Source organism: Balaenoptera musculus, chromosome 19, assembly GCF_009873245.2.
Source record: "Balaenoptera musculus isolate JJ_BM4_2016_0621 chromosome 19, mBalMus1.pri.v3, whole genome shotgun sequence".
Classification (NCBI taxonomy): domain Eukaryota; kingdom Metazoa; phylum Chordata; class Mammalia; order Artiodactyla; family Balaenopteridae; genus Balaenoptera; species Balaenoptera musculus.
The window spans coordinates 11,117,143-11,133,936 of NC_045803.1; the positions used below are offsets into that span (position 1 = coordinate 11,117,143).

General features: G+C 45.1%; 1 protein-coding gene across 2 annotated transcripts; it reads left to right on the forward strand.

Annotated features, from left to right (window-relative positions):
* The first annotated feature begins 1,988 nt into the window (after window positions 1–1,988).
* Window positions 1,989–15,108, forward strand: LOC118885548 (zinc finger protein 806-like). Of its 2 annotated transcripts, none has more exons than XM_036834256.1 (4): window positions 1,989–2,047; window positions 9,191–9,248; window positions 13,304–13,454; window positions 15,011–15,108. In XM_036834256.1, exons 2-4 carry the CDS (start codon window positions 9,234–9,236, stop codon window positions 15,082–15,084), a joined length of 240 nt encoding a protein of 79 aa, XP_036690151.1. In that variant the 5' UTR covers window positions 1,989–2,047; window positions 9,191–9,233; the 3' UTR covers window positions 15,085–15,108. The 2 variants fall into 2 exon arrangements, with proteins under 2 accessions (XP_036690151.1, XP_036690152.1); XM_036834257.1 differs by having other exon boundaries at window positions 13,304–13,450.
* Window positions 15,109–16,794: the final 1,686 nt, after the last annotated feature.

Sequence of the window (16,794 nt, forward strand, 5' to 3'; positions counted from 1 at the left end):
TATCTACGGCTGCAAGAAAAAGAATCTAAGTTATAGGCATACGTCAAAGATATTGCAGGTTTGATTCCAAACCACTGCTATACGCGAATATTGCAAGAAAAGCAAGTCACACGAATTTTTTGGTTTCCCAGTGTATGTTTACACTACACCGTAGTCTGTTAAGTATGCAATAGCATTATGTCTAAAAAACAACTTAATTTAAAAATACTTTATTCCTGGGGAATTCCCTGGCAGTCCAGTGGCTAGGACTCAGCACTTTCACTGCCGTGGGCCTGATCCCTAGTTGGGGAACTAAGATCCTGCAAGCCACGTGGCATGGCCTAAATAAATAAATAAATAACAAAAGTATTTTATTGCTAAAAAATGCTAACCATCATCTGAGCCTTCAGTGAGCTGTAATCTTTTTGCAACAGTTAACGCCAAAGATCACTGATCACAATAAAAGAATTTTAAAAAACAAAAGAAAAAAAAAAGATCACTGATCTTACCAAAGTGTGACACAGAGACACGAAGTGAGCAAATGATGTTGAAAAAATGGCGCCAATAGACTTGCTTGACACAGGCTTGCCACAGACTTTCAGTTTGTAATAAAAACACATTATCTGTGGAGTGCAGTAAAATGAGGTGTGCCTGCACTTTAGAAGGTGATAAGTACCAAGAAGGGAAAGGTAAAGTGGGGTAAGGCAGATGGTGAAGTGCTGGGGGCTGTTGCAGTTTTAAATAGGAATGTCATAGTAGACCTCACTGAGAGTAACATTTGAGCAAAGAATAAAGAAGGTGGAGCAAACTTTGTGGCCACCAAGGAAAAGAACATACCAGCAGAGGGAACAGTGATCAGGTTTGACAGCACAAAGCCCAGTGTGGTTGGACCAGAATGGGCAAGTGAGGAAGTAGTGGAAGATGAGGTCAAAGAGGAGAGGCTAAAAGAGAATAAATGAACTCAAATGTGGAGGATCTACATATTTATCACAAATATCACTGAGGCATATTAAAGAAAACATCCTCCTCCCCATCTGATAAAAAAAAAGACTGTTAGGATCTGCCAAAATGAAGGCTGACTATCATGTCTGTGGCAGATTTTACTAGATTTTTTTTTTAATCAGAGAAACTGAAATGTCAAGACATCAAATGACAAGAGACAGGCCGAAAGCACTGTTCTCTTTATGTGCCCGAAGTTGCAATGTCAAGCTATAGTTGAATATTTTTCCTCCAACTCCTGCCAATCACCAACTGTCTAATCTAGGATTAGAGCTGACACAGATTGTTCTCATCCATTTTTGTTTGTTTTTGTTTTTGGCTCTTTCCCTACAGGCCAGAATTATAGGCTCTAATGTAATCCTTATTCAATTTTAGGGCCCAATTCAATTAATCCCAATTCAAATTTAGGGCATCAGAAAGGACGTCTTCTGTAATAGAAATCTTAAACTGAGAGAAAGCATTAAGCCCCAACAAGGGAGACTTCTCAAAGAGAATCTGAAAACTTTACAAGTTTTCGTAATTTGTTGAAATTGGTCTCTTTAAAGAGAACCCCAGACTCAGTACTATTCCTCTGATAAAGGACAGCAGCTACTTACTAGTTACTTCTTCCTGCTTCTCCAAAGGGGGAAATTACAGGGTTATGTCAGGTCTTAAGCATGGAAGATTTTCCAGAGTCCCCTTCAATAGAAACAACCCGTGAAAAAAGAAAGTAAATTTTAATTGAAAAGTTACGTGTTTATAAAACTAAGGGATATGTCTTCAAATCTTACCTCTCCTTTTTTTATCATGGGTAGAGAGAGGTTTTTTAAAATTATTATGAACATTTCACTGTTATTTTATCGCTATTGTGATTGTTACTATTATTTTAGAAAAATAAAGTCCGGGTGGACCCAGCGACACCATGAACCCCCTGGCAACCGGGCGCGGACGCAGGTGCCGCGCAGGGGATTCTGGGGGTTGTAGTCCGCAGGCTACCTTGCGCATGCGCCGTGGTTCCTGAGGGGGGGCTGTGGGCGACTTATTTTGGGGCGCTGAGGTGAGTGCGGACCGGACCGCGCTCCCTTCCGAGGTATCACTGGGCATGGGGGTGGGGAGGTGGGAAGCTGTAACCGGCCCTATCGACTGGAATAGGAGGAGTTGGAAGCGGGTACTGGTGACCGATAAAGGGGCCTTCTCGGCGGGGCGGGGTGGTGAGGGGCTCCGGCCCGGCCTCCCTGAGGTGCAGTCGGGAGAGCTTGGGCTCGTTTGCGATGATTGATTCAGGTGGTTCCCCTGCAGGCTGCTGGGTCATGGCTTGGGATGTGCATCTCCGGGTCAGGCTTGGTGTCCGTCTTGGCACATGCATCTCGACCCAGACCGGGGACTGGGGACGTTGGCTCAGGTTTTGGAGATGCTGGTTTTCGGCCATGAGCCCCTGACTGGGGAGAGGAATTGACTCAAGCAGTTCATCTCCGATATGGGGGACGGCTTGGGCTGTTCATTCCTCACTTAGGCGGGGGGCGATTTTGGCTCAGCACGCCTAGATTCTTGGAGTCTTGGATTCTGAGCGCTAGGTTTGGGTTTGGCAGCTCTGACTCCAGCGGGGCATTCTTTTTTTATGAGGTTTTTTTTTAATGTATTTATTTATTTATTCATTTTTGGCTGTGTTGGGTCTTCGTTTCTGTGCGAGGGCTTTCTCTAGTTGCGGCAAGCGGGGGCCACTCTTCATCGCAGTGCGCGGGCCTCTCACTATCGCGGCCTCTCGTCGCGGAGCACAGGCTCCAGACGCGCAGGCTCAGTAGTTGTGGCTCACGGGCCTAGTTGCTCCACAGCATGTGGGATCTTCCCAGACCAGGGCTCGAACCCGTGTCCCCTGCATTGGCAGGCAGATTCTCAACCACTGCGCCACCAGGGAAGCCCCAGCGGGGCATTCTTGACTTTAGGGCGGAAGTTCTGGCCTCTGGAAATAGGGGGGCAGCTGAGACTGTACATCCCTTCTCTACGGGGATACATCTGGAGTATGTCTCTGAATACAGTTTGAAAAGAACTGCCCCAAATTATTAACCCCATCCTCACCTCGCATGCTATGAGCCAGGGAGTGCAATCTTTGGGGATTGTGGCACATAGTAAATTGTTAAATTGCAGTCAACAAATTTGAACACTGCCTCTACATTTGATAAAATGAGAGAATTACTGTTAATTTTTGAAGTGTAATATTAGCATTTTTTAAATGATTTCATATCTTTCAGAGGTACTTAATGAAATATTTATGGACGAAATAATATGATGTCAAGGATTTGCTTCAAAATAATATGTGAGGGCTTCCCTGGTGGCGCAGTGGTTAAGAATCCGCCTGCCAATGCAGGGGACAGGGGTTCAAGCCCTGGTCGGGGAAAATCCCACATGCCGCGGAGCAACTAAGCCCATGCGCCGCAACTACTGAGCTTGCGCTCTAGAGCCCGCGAACCACAACTACTGAAGCCCGCACTCCACAACTACTGAAGTCCGCGCGCCTAGAGCCCATGCTCCACAACAAGAGAAGCCACCGCAATGAGAAGCCCTCTCACCGCAATGAAGAGTAGCTCCTGCTTGCCGCAACTAGAGAAAGTCCACGCGCAGCAACGAAGACCCAATGCAGCCAAAAATAGATAAATAAATGAATTTATTAAAATTAAATAAATAAAAAGGAAATGATCTAGTTAAAAATTAATAATAATAATATGTGAGTATGTGGGGAACCGGTAGAGGTGTAGTTGAAACGAAAGTGACCAAGTGTTAATACTTGTTTAAGCCAAGTGATTGGTACCTGCGGGTTCATTATGCTATTCTGCCTGCCTTGTGTGTGTTAGAAATTTCCGTAATTAAATATTTTGGAAACAATTTTCCAGTTAACTAACTAGGAAGTGCCTGAAGCATAGGAAGGTTCCATTTTCCTCTTAGTTACACATAGTATATGGGGCCAGACCTTGGGGATTCCCCCTCAGATTAGACCCCTATGCCCTGAGAGTCACTGTGAGCTCCAAGGTGCAGTCAGAGCTTCAGGCCTTTCAATAAAATTCTGTAGTTTTCGTTGTTAGTGAAATTGATTCATAGGTCGTTCATGTCTTTTGTCTCTTGCAAATGGAATAATTGTTTTCTTCTATCTCTGTAAGTATAGGTGTGTTTTTCAACATCTCAAACCTAATATTTCCAAAACTGAGCTCCTGATTTTCAAAACCTGCCCCTCCTATAGTCTTCCCCATCTCTGTAAACGGCAACCCCATCCTCCCAGTCACTGAGGCCAAGGCTTTCTCTCCTGTCTTTCTTTTCCAGCCCACATGCAAGCCATCAGCAGATCCCGTTGACCAGATCATCAGTATAAATGCAGGACCCAAACATTTCTCACTCCCTCCGCCTCTACAGCCCTGATCCAAGGCACTGTCATTCCTGGCTGGGATTTTGTGAAAACCTCCTAACTAGTCTTCCTGCTCCTCCCCTTGCCATTGGTAGTCCCTTCTTAACAGCAGCCAGCATGATCCTGTTAACACCCAAGTTAAATCATGTCACTCTGTTCAAAATCCTCCCGTTGCTCTGAACTAATGAGACTAACAGCCCACATCCTTCAAGTGACCTTACACCATCTACCCCCTGGCTCTCATTTACCTGTATTTCATCTCCTCTTGCTCATTCCCTCACTCCACTTTAGGCGTGTGCCATGAATGCTGCCACCTCAGGGTCTTTGCACTTGCTGTTTCCTCTGTCTAGAACATTCTCTACAGATACTTGCATTGCTCACTCCCTTACTTACTTATTCCCTTATCTTTACTCACATATCACCTCAGTGAGCCCTTTCCTGACCACCCTGTTTCACTCCCCATCCCCCTTCCCCCCCCCTTTTTTTTTTTTGCTCCATAGCACTGACCACTGCGGTATCTTCAGCGTCCAGCTCACTGCCTGGCACCCAGTAGGTACTTAATAAATATGCGTTGCACGAGGGAATGCAGTCCATGACCTCTCTGAGCTTAGAGCCAAAAGCAGAAGATAATTAAACCACTACAATATAGCGGTATGGTAGGAGACGTGGTACCTGCCGTGGTCTGAATGTTTGTGTCCCCCTCAAATTCATATGCTGAAATCCTAAGGGCCAGAGTGATGGTATTAAGAGGTATGGCTTTGGAAGGTGATTAGGTCCTGAGGTCAGAGCCCTCATGAATGAGATTCATGCCTTTCTAAAAGAGGCCTGAGAGAGCTCCCTTGCCCCTTCTGCCATGTGAAGATACAACAAGAAGTCTGCGACCTGGAAGGGGGTCCTCACCCCGATCTTGGAATTCCAGCCTCCAGGACTGTGAGAAGTAAATTTCTGTTGTTTATAAGCCACACAGTCTGTTGTAGTGGCTGGAACAGACTAACACAGTATCTAATGTAGTAGGGGTTATCAAGGAAGGCTTCCTGGAGGAAGTAACATTGAAACTGAGACCTGAAAGAAAATAATAATAATAATAACAACAACACAGTGTTCAGACTCTTTAACATGACATCCAAGATTCTTCGGGATTTGGCCGCTGGTGATGTTTCCGGCACCATCCTAGCCACCCTGCCCTGTTGTGATTTTCTGTGTTCCTGTCTGTACCCAGTGCTTCCTGTCTCTGATTGGACCACAGTATTTCCCATATCTGTTCTCTTGCCCACACTGCCACTGTGGCCCTTTATCCTTTCCCTTCCTTGTCAGTTTGGCAGATGCCTACTGTTTCTTCAGACATGAGCTACAGCTCCACTGTCATCTCTCTAAAGCCTTCCCTGACTGCCTGGACCCCTCTCAGGGAGTGTTGGGTTCCTATTTCCCTGTGTCTTTCTTCGATTTTGTGGAGTGTCTGTTGCAGCCCTTCTCACATTCCCGTGAATGAATTGGCTCACTTCTGTACCCCCTACTTTGCCTCCCCTTTAGATCAAGGACTCAATCTTACTTTTATAGCTGCAGCTCTTAGCTCACAGCCCAGTGCACAATAGCCAGCACTTACTGACTCCTCACTCTATGTGAGGCAATGTTCTGACCACTTTACATGTGATAACTTATCAAATTCCCAAAACCACACTATGAAATAGGTTCTCTTAATATCCTGTCTCGTGCAGATGCAGGAACTGAGGCACCACAGCCAATGAATGACAAGGCCAAGCTTCGAGGCCCACAACCAGTGAATGACAAAGCCAAGCCTGGAACCCAGGCAGTCTGGTTTCAGAGTCTACTGTCTCAACAGCCAGGCTCTGCTACCTTTTCTCATAGTCAAATATGAGCAGTTTTCCTTGCACTTTTGATCTCACAATCTGACCTCTTCAGTCTAAAAATTAAGTTTGGCCAAGGCCCAGACTTCCCCATTCATTCACTTATTTGGCACCTGTTGCATGCTAAACTTGCCACATGTACATGAATAATACAATCTCTATTCATACGGAGCACATGTTACAGGAGAGGAAGCAAAAAGTAACCAGAAAACTTGCCGTACAGTGTGAAACGTGTTAACAATGGATGTCTGTACAAGATCCTGTGGTCTGACTGTAGTAGAATGATCCCCTTGGGTGGGGTATACGAGAAGGTCATTAGAAAAGACCTTCCCTAGTCCCATAGTTCACAGTCACTTGAACCTAGCCAGTAATAGGCTTTGTCCTGTGCACAAGCCGTGTCTCACTAGTCTTAGGTTTTTGAATGGGCTTTCTGAGGTTAGGACTGCAGTATACAGTTGTGCAGGTTGGGTACTGCGCAAAGAGACCACATCTAAAGTGTGCTATTCATGTTAAGGAATACATGCGCACACACACACACAGTTTTTCAGCAGGTAGCAGTAAAAGTGTCTTGTTTTAACAAAATCAGTGTATTATAGTAATTTTCCAACAGGTGGAAGGAAAGGGTCTTGAGGAAGGGGTGTGTTTTCCTAATTTGTCCAAAGGCAAATAAGAGTGGATAAGGGACTGCCCTGTCTGCAGTCCTGCCACAGGCCTAAGGGCTGAAAGTGATTTCATAGAGTCCTTTGGCTCAGAGAGTCACAGATCACAGATCTACAACTCTGACTTGATCACATGACATTGACCCTCCCACACACAGAGGAAATGGTCTTTATCCTGGTCCCCAGATGATTCCACGTGGTTGCTAGGTACATCTAGAAGAGTTCAGTTTAGTCTCTCTCCTCAGTTCTGCAGCCTTTCTTTCTTTTTCTTTTTCTTTTTTTAAAAAATATTTATTTATATATTTGGCTGAGCCGGGTCTTCGTTGTGGTATGCGGAATCTTCGTTGCAGCATGCATACGGGATCTAGTTCCCTGACCAGGGTTCGATCCTGGGCCCCCTGCATTGGGAATGCAGAGCCTTACCCACTGGACCACCAGGGAAGTCCCAGGGGCTTATATTTCTAATTGTATTTCTGGGCATCTGCAGTTCCAAATTCAGCTGCAGCTTGCCCTCTAGGTCCTCTCTGCATCAAGAGGTTGCTATGGGCACCTGGTCTCCTTCCTGCTGCAGTAACTCAGATCAGAGTGATGATCGGATTAAGTGAATGAGAGGCATTGGTGGGGGGAGAGTGTGTGGGCTCTGGCAGGTGAGGAAAAGCAAGGGTCTTGAGGCATCATGTGCCATATTATCTTTGGTTTTCTAGCTCAGGATCCACTCCCCACCTTTCCACCCTGCTCTCTGCCCTGAGAGGCCGCCATTGCCCTCTGGCCTGGCTTGTCTTTGGCCAATGGGCAGTCACAACAGGAGAATTTGGAGAGAGGAAGACGCGTGAGTTGGCGTATGTAATCCCTCGATTCTCTCTCTGCCGGGTTGTCACAGGTTGGCTGCACTTCTCAACAAAAAGTTACAGCTCCTCATATACTAAGAAGGAAATACAATAATAGTGTACTAATGACTTGGTTGTGAAAAAAATGTCGCAGTCACAGTAATATGAAAACTGAATATAACCAGAAACAATGTAGATGCCCTTCAAAGGTGAACAGTTAAACAGAGTGTGGTACGTACATAGCATGGAATATGACTCAGCAATTAAAAAAGAACAAACTATGCATACACACAACAATCTGGATGACTCTCCAAAGAATTATGCCAAGTGACAAACAGCAATCCTCAAAGTGCACATGCTGCATGTTTCCATTTATATAACATTCTTTTTTTTCCATTTTATTATTATTTATTTTATTTACTTATTTTTGGCTGCATTGGGTCTTTGCTGCTGCGCGCGGGCTTTCTCTAGTTGCAGTGAGCAGGGGCTACTCTTCGCTGCGGTGCGCGGGCTTCTCATTGTGGTGGCTTCTCTTGTTGCAGAGCATGGGCTCTAGGCGCCAGGGCTTCAGGAGTTGTGGCTCACGGGCTTAGTTGCTCCGCAGCACGTGGGATCTTCCCGGACCAGGGCTCGAACCTGTGTCCCCTGCACTGGCAGGCGGATTCTTAACCACTGCGCCACCAGGGAAGCCCTATATAACATTCTTGAAATGAAAAAAGTATAGAAATAGAGAACAGATTAATGGTTGCCAGTTGCCAGAGAGGGGAGGGCTGAAGGGAAGGGGGGGTGATTATAAAAGGGCAACATGATAAATCCTTTTGGTGATGGAAATGTTCTGTACCTCGTTTGTATCATTGTCAATATCCCGGTACTATGGTTTTGCAAGATGCTACCACTGAAGGAAACTGGATAAAGGATACATGGGATCTCTCAGTATTATTGCTTATAATTGTATGTGAATCTACAATTATCTCAAAATAAAAAGTTTACTTAAAAAAACTGAACCCTGGGACTTCCCTGGTGGTCCAGTGGTTAAGATTCCGCACTTCTGCTGCAGGGGGCGCAGGTTCTATCCCTGGTCGGGGAACTAAGATCCCGCATGCCAAACAAAACAACAAACAAACAAAAAAGGGAGCAGAAGAAGCCGCCTGTCACCTTAGATCTCTCTCCAAGTGAGCAATTCCGGAGCCTCTTTTCCAGTCATTAGGATGTAAGTGATGTCAGTACATTCACACGTCTGAGAAAAGGAAAAAGAATGTGTCAGTTTTGACCCAAAAGCTTGAGGAGAGAGACAGGAGTTACACAAGGGTCTGGGATGTGGGGGGATGGCTTGAGGAGGTGGGAATTCGGTCTGGTGAGAGTGAGAAGAGAGGAAAAGATATCTTGGGAGAGAAGAATGTGTGAGAAAATTTTCCAGATCAGAAGGAACCAATATTCATTCACAACTTGTCAAAACCCTTGGTCTCATGGATTCTTTCTTCTTGGCAGTTCTGCCTTCTCTGGCTCCTGCCCGTTCTAAGAGGAAGACAGTATGATTAAGCTCCAGGTAAGTTAAAGTTTCCTTTCTTTCTCTTAAATGCCATGTCCATTGGATATCTCTATTTTCCAAAAGGAAGACAGCAATTTTTGAGTGACTCGTATGGTAGGCACTTTACCTTGTTTATGACAGCTGGGAGAGGTAGTGGCATTATTCCCTTTGGAGAAATGAAGAAACAGGCTCAGGAAGGTCAAGATGTCTGGTTCAGAGCTGCTCCAAGTGCAGTTTGCACACCAGTCCCAGTCGATGAGCTGCTTGTCCCTGGTCCACAAGAGATAAGTACAGAAATACAGAAATCAGGAGTAAGCGTTGAGAAACTTTTATAGCGATTTGCTATTGCCACAGCATTTGAGTGCACGATCAGTATACATGACTACACTCTGAGTAGTAAGATTTGAATGGACATGTAACAATCTGGGTTCAACCAGCTAAGCAGAACCAGTAGGAGATAAATATTAAAAGATTTATTATGGGAGGGGTGGGGGAGGGAAGGATTCGGAGTTTGGCATTAGCAGATGCAAACTATTATACATAGAATGGATAAAGAACAAGGTCCTACTGTATAGCACAGGGAACTATAGATATTCAATAACCTGTGATAAACCATAATGGAAAAGAATATGAAAAAGACTGTATATATACGTATAACTGAATCACTTTGCTGTACAGCAGAAATTTACACAACATTGTAAATCAACTATACTTCCGTAAAAAACAATTTTTTTAAGATTTTTAAAATAAATTTTTTATAATTTATTTTCCCTGCAGTTCAATTTTTATTATTATTATTATTTATTATTTTTTGGCTGTGTTGGGTCTTCGTTGCTGCGCGCAGCCTTCCTCTAGTTGCAGCGAGCGGGGGCTACTCTTCGTTGCGGTGCTCAGGCTTCTCATTGCAGTGGCTTCTCTTGTTGTGAAGCACGGGCTGTATGCGTGCAGGCTCAGTAGTTGTGGCGCACGGGCTTAGTTGCTCCGTGGCATGTGGGATCTTCCCAGACCAGGGGTTGAACCCGTGTCCCCTGCATTGGCAGGCAGATTCATAACCACTGCGCCACGAGGGAAGTCCCTAAGATAAATTTATTTATTTATTATTTTTTCGCTGCGTTGGGTCTTTGTTGCTGTGCACGGGCTTTCTCTAGTTGCTGAGAGCAGGGGCTACTCTTCATTGCAGTGCATGTGCTTCTCATTGAGAATGGCTTCTCTTGTTGTGGAGCACGGGCTCAAGGCACACAGGCTTCAGTAGTTGTGGCTCGCAGGCTCTAGAGCGCAGGCTCAGTAGTTGTGGCGCACGGGCTTAGTTACTCCGCGACATGTGACATCTTCCTGGACCAGGGCTCGAACTCGTGTCCCCTGCATTGGCAGGTGGATTCTTAACCGCTGCACCACCAGGGAAGCCCCTAAAGATTTATTATAAAGAATTAGCTTATGTGATTGTGGGGGCTGGGAAAGTCAGAAATCTACAGGGCAGCCCATTAGGAAGGTCAAGGCTGGAACTCTCGACCCAGTGAAGCTGCTGTCTGCGGGTGAAAGTTCTCCTCTCAGGGAAGCCTTAGCTCTGCTCTTAAGGCCTTTCAGCTGATTGAAGCAGCCCCCAGCCCCCGCAGATTATGTAGAGTAACCTCCCTTAGAGTCAACTGATTATGGACTTTAATCACATCTACAGAATATCTGTACAGCAGCACCTCGATTAAAGTTTGATTCAATAACTGGGGACTGTAGTCTAGCCAAGCTGATACATCAAAAAGACCATCATGAGGTGGAGGCAAGGATTTTTTAAAATCATGAGCAATGTTTTAATTATGAAAATACACAAAAAGAGAAAATAGTACTATGAATCTCCATATATAACACCTGTCATGCAGTTTCAACAATTAACATTTTGCCACATTTGCTTAATCTTTTTTCTCACTTTTCTTTATTCTTTCCCAAAGTATTTTCAGAGAATTTTAAAGACTAATGCAGGTAGCATGTTATTTCATACTGTACTGTTTTTTTTTCTGAGTTTATCACTTTCTTTTTTTTAATTTTTTTTTAATAAATTTATTTATTTATTTATGGCTGCATTGGGTCTTCATTGCTGTGCACAGGCTTTCTCTAGTTGTGGTGAATGGGGGCTACTCTTCACTGCAGTGCGTGGGCTTTTCATTGCGGTGGCTTCCCTTGCTGTGGAGCACAGGCTCTAGGCACACGGGCTTCAGTAGTTGTGGTACACAGGCTTAGTCGCTCCGTGGCATGTGGGATCTTCCCGGACCAGGGCTCGAACCCGTGTCCCCTGCATTGGCAGGCGGATTCTCAACCACTGTGCCACCAGGGAAGTCCCTCACTTTCTTAAAGTAACTTACTATATGCAGCTAAAATAAACAAGCTCACACTTTCACCCTTTGCCAGGAAAACATCTTGCCCAAGTTCACAAATTCATTAGGTTATACTTTCTGTCTTCTAAGTTAACTGCCAGCAAGAGTTTTACAAAACGTTTCATGGCTACATCACCCAGGTTACCACTTTCCCAACCTCTTCTAATAGTTTCCTCAGCTATTGCAGCCTGGCCCCAAAACCCATGCCATATGTATTTATTTGGTGCACTCTGCTTGTGGTAACAGTTTTTGTGTCTGTTCGCTCGGTTGTGTTGGACAATGGCAGAGGGGCAAGAGAGTAAGCAGAAATTTTCAAGACCCCTTAAGGCCTAAGCTTAGAATTGGAACAAGTCATGTGGCCAAATCCAAAGTCAAGAGGCAAGGAAATACACTCAGGTCTTTTAGTGGAATTGGAGAGCATGAGAGAGAATATTTCTAAATAGCAATCTAATTGACCACACACTCCTGTATATTCCAGTATGTATTTCTAAGAACAGAAATGGACTAAGAGTATCAATACATTTTTGCTATTGTCTAATACCCAGACAATAATCAAATTTCCCTGATTATCTCAAAAATGCTTCTTTTTGGTGTCCTTCAGTACGTTTCTCTTTCCACAGTATCTCCTGTAGGTGCAAGCATTCAAGCTGTTACAAGGGTACTTCATAGATGGTGCTGGGTGCTAAGGAAAAGATTTAAAAATTTTTGCATTCATGTTTATTGATTTATACATTTATTTTATTAATATTTTTGGACTGTCCTTGTACCGGAACCCTATAGCAATCCCTGCATAGGATCCCAGCAAGGGATCCACCCAGCTGCAAGGGTGGCCGGCAAATGGGTATTTTGTTTTCCCAGACTCTGTAGTTGAGGCTATGGAGGGAGAAGGTGGGTAGGCTGGGCGAGCCCTCATTCTTAACCCCTTCTCCCTACAGTGTCTGTGCCACGTGGGCTGTAGGACATCAGTACGTATTTCCTGGCTCACTACCTCCAACTCCATTCCCTCCCCTAACCTTGCAGAATCCCTCTAGCGCCCCCCAGCTCCAGAGCCTAACTGAGAGCCAGTTGTCAGATTAGAAATGTGATTTGTGGGGCTTCCCTGGTGGCGCAGTGGTTAAGAATCCGCCTGCCAATGCAGGGGACGCGGGTTCGAGCCCTGGTCCAGGAAGATCCCACATGCCGCGGAGCAACTAAGTCCGTGTGCCACAACTACTGAGCCTGTGCTCTGGAGCCTGCGAGCCACAACTACTGAGCCCAAGTGCCACAACTACTGAAGCCTGGGCGCCTAGAGCCCGTGCTCCACAACAAGAGAAGCCACCACAATGAGAAGCCCATGCACCACAATGAAGAGTAGCCCCCAATCTCTGCAACTAGAGAAAGCCTGCACACAGCAACAAAGACTCAACGCAGCCAAAAATAAATAAATTAATTTAAAAAAAAAAAGAAAGAAATGTGATTTGCAGAGCCTCAGCTCCAGCGTTAGAAAGTGTGGTTTAAAAGTGAGGGTTTGGGGAATCCCCTGGTGGCCCAGTGGTTAGGACTCCATACTTTCACTGCTGTGTCCCCGGGTTCAATCCCTGGTCAGGGAACTAAGAGGGTTTGGAGCAAGAAAACCACAACTTAATGACTGGCACAAAAGCTTCCAACGTGGCTCTTCTTCCAGGGGTCATTTGTGCAGATGATGAATGTGGCATGTGCTTGACGTTTTAGGAAACTGTGACCTTCAAGGATGTGGCTGTGGTCTTCACCGAGGAAGAGCTTGTGCTATTGGACTCCACCCAGATAAACCTGTACCAAGACGTGATGCTGGAGAACTTCAGGAACCTGGTCTCTGTGGGTGAGAACAGCGACCTCCCTGTAAGTAAGCATCAAACCACTGGTCCTGTTTTCTCAAGTGGTCAGCTTCACACCAGATAGAATATTCCAGTTGGAGCACAAAGGGAAACTTTGGCCACCAGAGAGAAATCTCCTAAGAGATGCACGTGCAGGTGGGAACCTGCAGTTAATGAGTTTTAGCAGATAACTGTGAACAGGTGGTCCCCTGTAAGGTGTTGGTGAGGAGCCCTTGTCAACCCTGCGCCCCCTGCCCTGTGGGCATCTGATGCAGTTGGCAAGCCTACCCTGACCTCCTCACACGTTTAGGCTCTCATTCTCTCCTCATATTTCTCAGAGTGAGATTGAGAAAATTCACACATTACCAAGGCCTTGGTCCCTTGGTTGCCTCTAGAGCAAAACCAATGTTTTGGACAAACTAGTGTTAAAGGAACCAAATTAGGATCTGGTTGGTAGTCAGTGCAATATAAGTGTCTGCTGATTTGCTTCCTTGCTGATCAATATCTAACCTAATTTCAATTTCTCAGAGCCCCATATACAGATATGTATTACCTCAGTTTAGTTTATGAGATTGTTGCTATCATTGGCCCCCTTTTACCAAGGAAACAACTGAGGCACAGAGTGGGTAAGTAACTTGCTCAGGGTCACCCAGCTTGTCAGAGGAACTAGGATTTGAACCTTCCCAATCTGGCTGTAGACCCTGTGCTTGTAATAACCAGGTGACACTAAGTACCACTATGTCCATAGATTATAAACAGGGCTCCTTGGGCTAAATCTGCAAGGTGCAACCCCATTGGTGAGTCCTGAAATCAAGTGACCATGTCATAACTAGCAGTTTTTGAAAAGCAAAATAGATTAATGGACTAGAACACAAAAGGATTTATCAGAGTACATTGCACCTGGTAAGGTCAGTCTCAGCTGATAAAACTATTTTATGGTATGTGTCTACGTGTAGGTACTGGGTCACAGTGTAAATGCTTTTCTTACTATGGGTACAGTCAAAACAGGTGGAAAACTGCTGCTTTAAACCTGTTTCCCTTTTCTCTGACACCACCTTATGAACCAGTCACTCTCAATAAAATGACTCAGAAAATTACCTTGAACCAGAAGCAGTGTCCAGCTGGTTTTAACCGTGGTTTTTGTGACATTTTGAAGCCTATTTTTGGGTGCCAAGGGTGTGACCATCCTCTTCTGCCTCAAACCCCTGTTTCTTATGACCCTTTAGTACAATCTTGCTTCCCTGGGTGCCAGGCCATTGACAGTTTCATGCTGCCAATTCTCATAGCCATGGCTGAGATTCTGCAGTAACCTCAAAGGGGAGAAGTTGAGGAATTGGATGGCAGGATTTTGGTGGACTTTGTCTCTTCATGAAGCCAGGGAACCTCAGGAAAGATAAAAAGGATGTCTCATATTTCACAATGTTATCCCCGTTTCAATCCCCACTGCAGCTGTAGGCCCACCCTGTACAGTTGTGAAGGTTGTACACAAACATACATGATAGTTCTATCCCATATAACAGTGATGTAAAGGAAGGGACATGGTTAGGAGATAGGACTTGTTACTTGTTTCTGCAACCTTTTACAGGATCCTGGAAGGTCCCTGTGATCGTTTGTGCCTCTCACCATGTCCAGAACTCCATGATTATGTATATTACATGAATCATATGGGAGCCTTCCCCATGCCTTCTGTAGCAAAATGATTAAAGGCTTTTTATCAACTACTCTTATAGCCGAGAGGTGAATTTCTTCCTTTATAAACTGTTTCCAAGATTTCTTTTGATTTCCCTTCAATACCTGGTTTTTAATTAGCAGCTCACAGATTAGAATTACTGGGTTTCTAATTGTTTCCTATATGACTAGGAGCCAGTGGCAACTTCTCATCCCATCCTACTTCATTTCCTCAAAGCCTTTGGGTAGATGATCTACTTGTTCACTTAGCCAAATTCTCTTTCTCCTCATAGGAGACAGGATTAAAAACAACATTTCGAACCTTCAGGAAAAAAGGTTGAGTTACCTCTCACCAGAAGTGTTCTACTTTTGGCAGATTTGGAAACGAAGGATCAGTGAATTGAGTGTGAGTCAGGATTATGTCATGAGTCTTCAAGGAGATTGTCCCCAATATTTCGAAGGAGATGTTTCCCTCTGTGAAGAGTGGGCAGGAGTGTCTGAAAATGAAAGGTATGTAATAAATGCCATTAATTTAGAAAATCAAGACATCACAGCTTGGAAAGGCCTGACACAGGTCCTTACCCCGGAATCTTGGAAGAAAGCCAACATAATTGATCGAGCCTGAGAATTCTCAGGGAAAGTATACAAGAGAATTCATATGGAAGAGAAATTGGATGGATGTGCTCAGTGTGATGGCAGCTTCTTTCAGACCTCACGTGATGGTAATGATTTCCAAGAATGTAAAGGAGAGGAACTTTACAGATACACCGCCTGTAGGAAACACTTGGTTATGAAGTCAACAGTCAAACATGGTCACGTGGTCTATGCAGTGCGGCAACCTTTCAGGTGTAATAACTATAGAATGGGTTTCATAGATGATGCAAAAGCTCATGTTCATCACAGCGCTCACACAGGAGAAAAATCTTATAAATATGACCAGTGTGGAAAGGACTTTAGTCAGAGCTCAGGACTTACTGTTCACTATAACACCCATTCAGGGGAGAAAACTTGTGAGGGTCAGGAGTGGGCTAAGGGCTGCAAACAGAGCTCAGACCTTCCCAGGAATCAGAAAGGCCCCTTGGGAGACAAACCCTATAAAGGCATCGAATGTGGCAAAGCGCAGTTCTTCTCTTCACAACCATCACCGAGTCCACAGGGGGGAGATGCCCTACACATGTGACGTGTGTGGGAAGGGGTTCAGATTCAGGTCGCTTCTGTGTATCCACCAGGGAGTCCACACAGGGAAAAGGCCCTATATATGCACAGAGTGTGGGAAGGGCTTCGATCAGAGCTCCAGCCTTCTTGTCCATCAGAGGGTCCACACTGGAGAGAAACTCTACAAATGCAGCAAGTGCGGCAAATGCTTCGGCTCCAGCTCCGTCCTCCAAGTCCACTGGAGGCTGCACGTGGGGGAGAAGCCTTACAGGTGTGGCAAGTGTGGAAAGGGCTTCAGCCAAAGCACACACCTGCACATTCACCAGAGGTCCACACGGGGGAGAAACCCTACAAATGCGACGTGTGCAGGAAGGCTTTCGCCTACAGCTCGTTTCTGCACACTCACCGGAGAGTTCACACGGGAGTAAAGCCGTACACATGCCAAGTGTGCGGTAAGGGCTTCAGTTACAACTCCTATTTTCACTTACATCAGAGAGACCACACCCGAGAGAAACCGCGTAAATGTGATGAGTGTGGGAAGGGCTT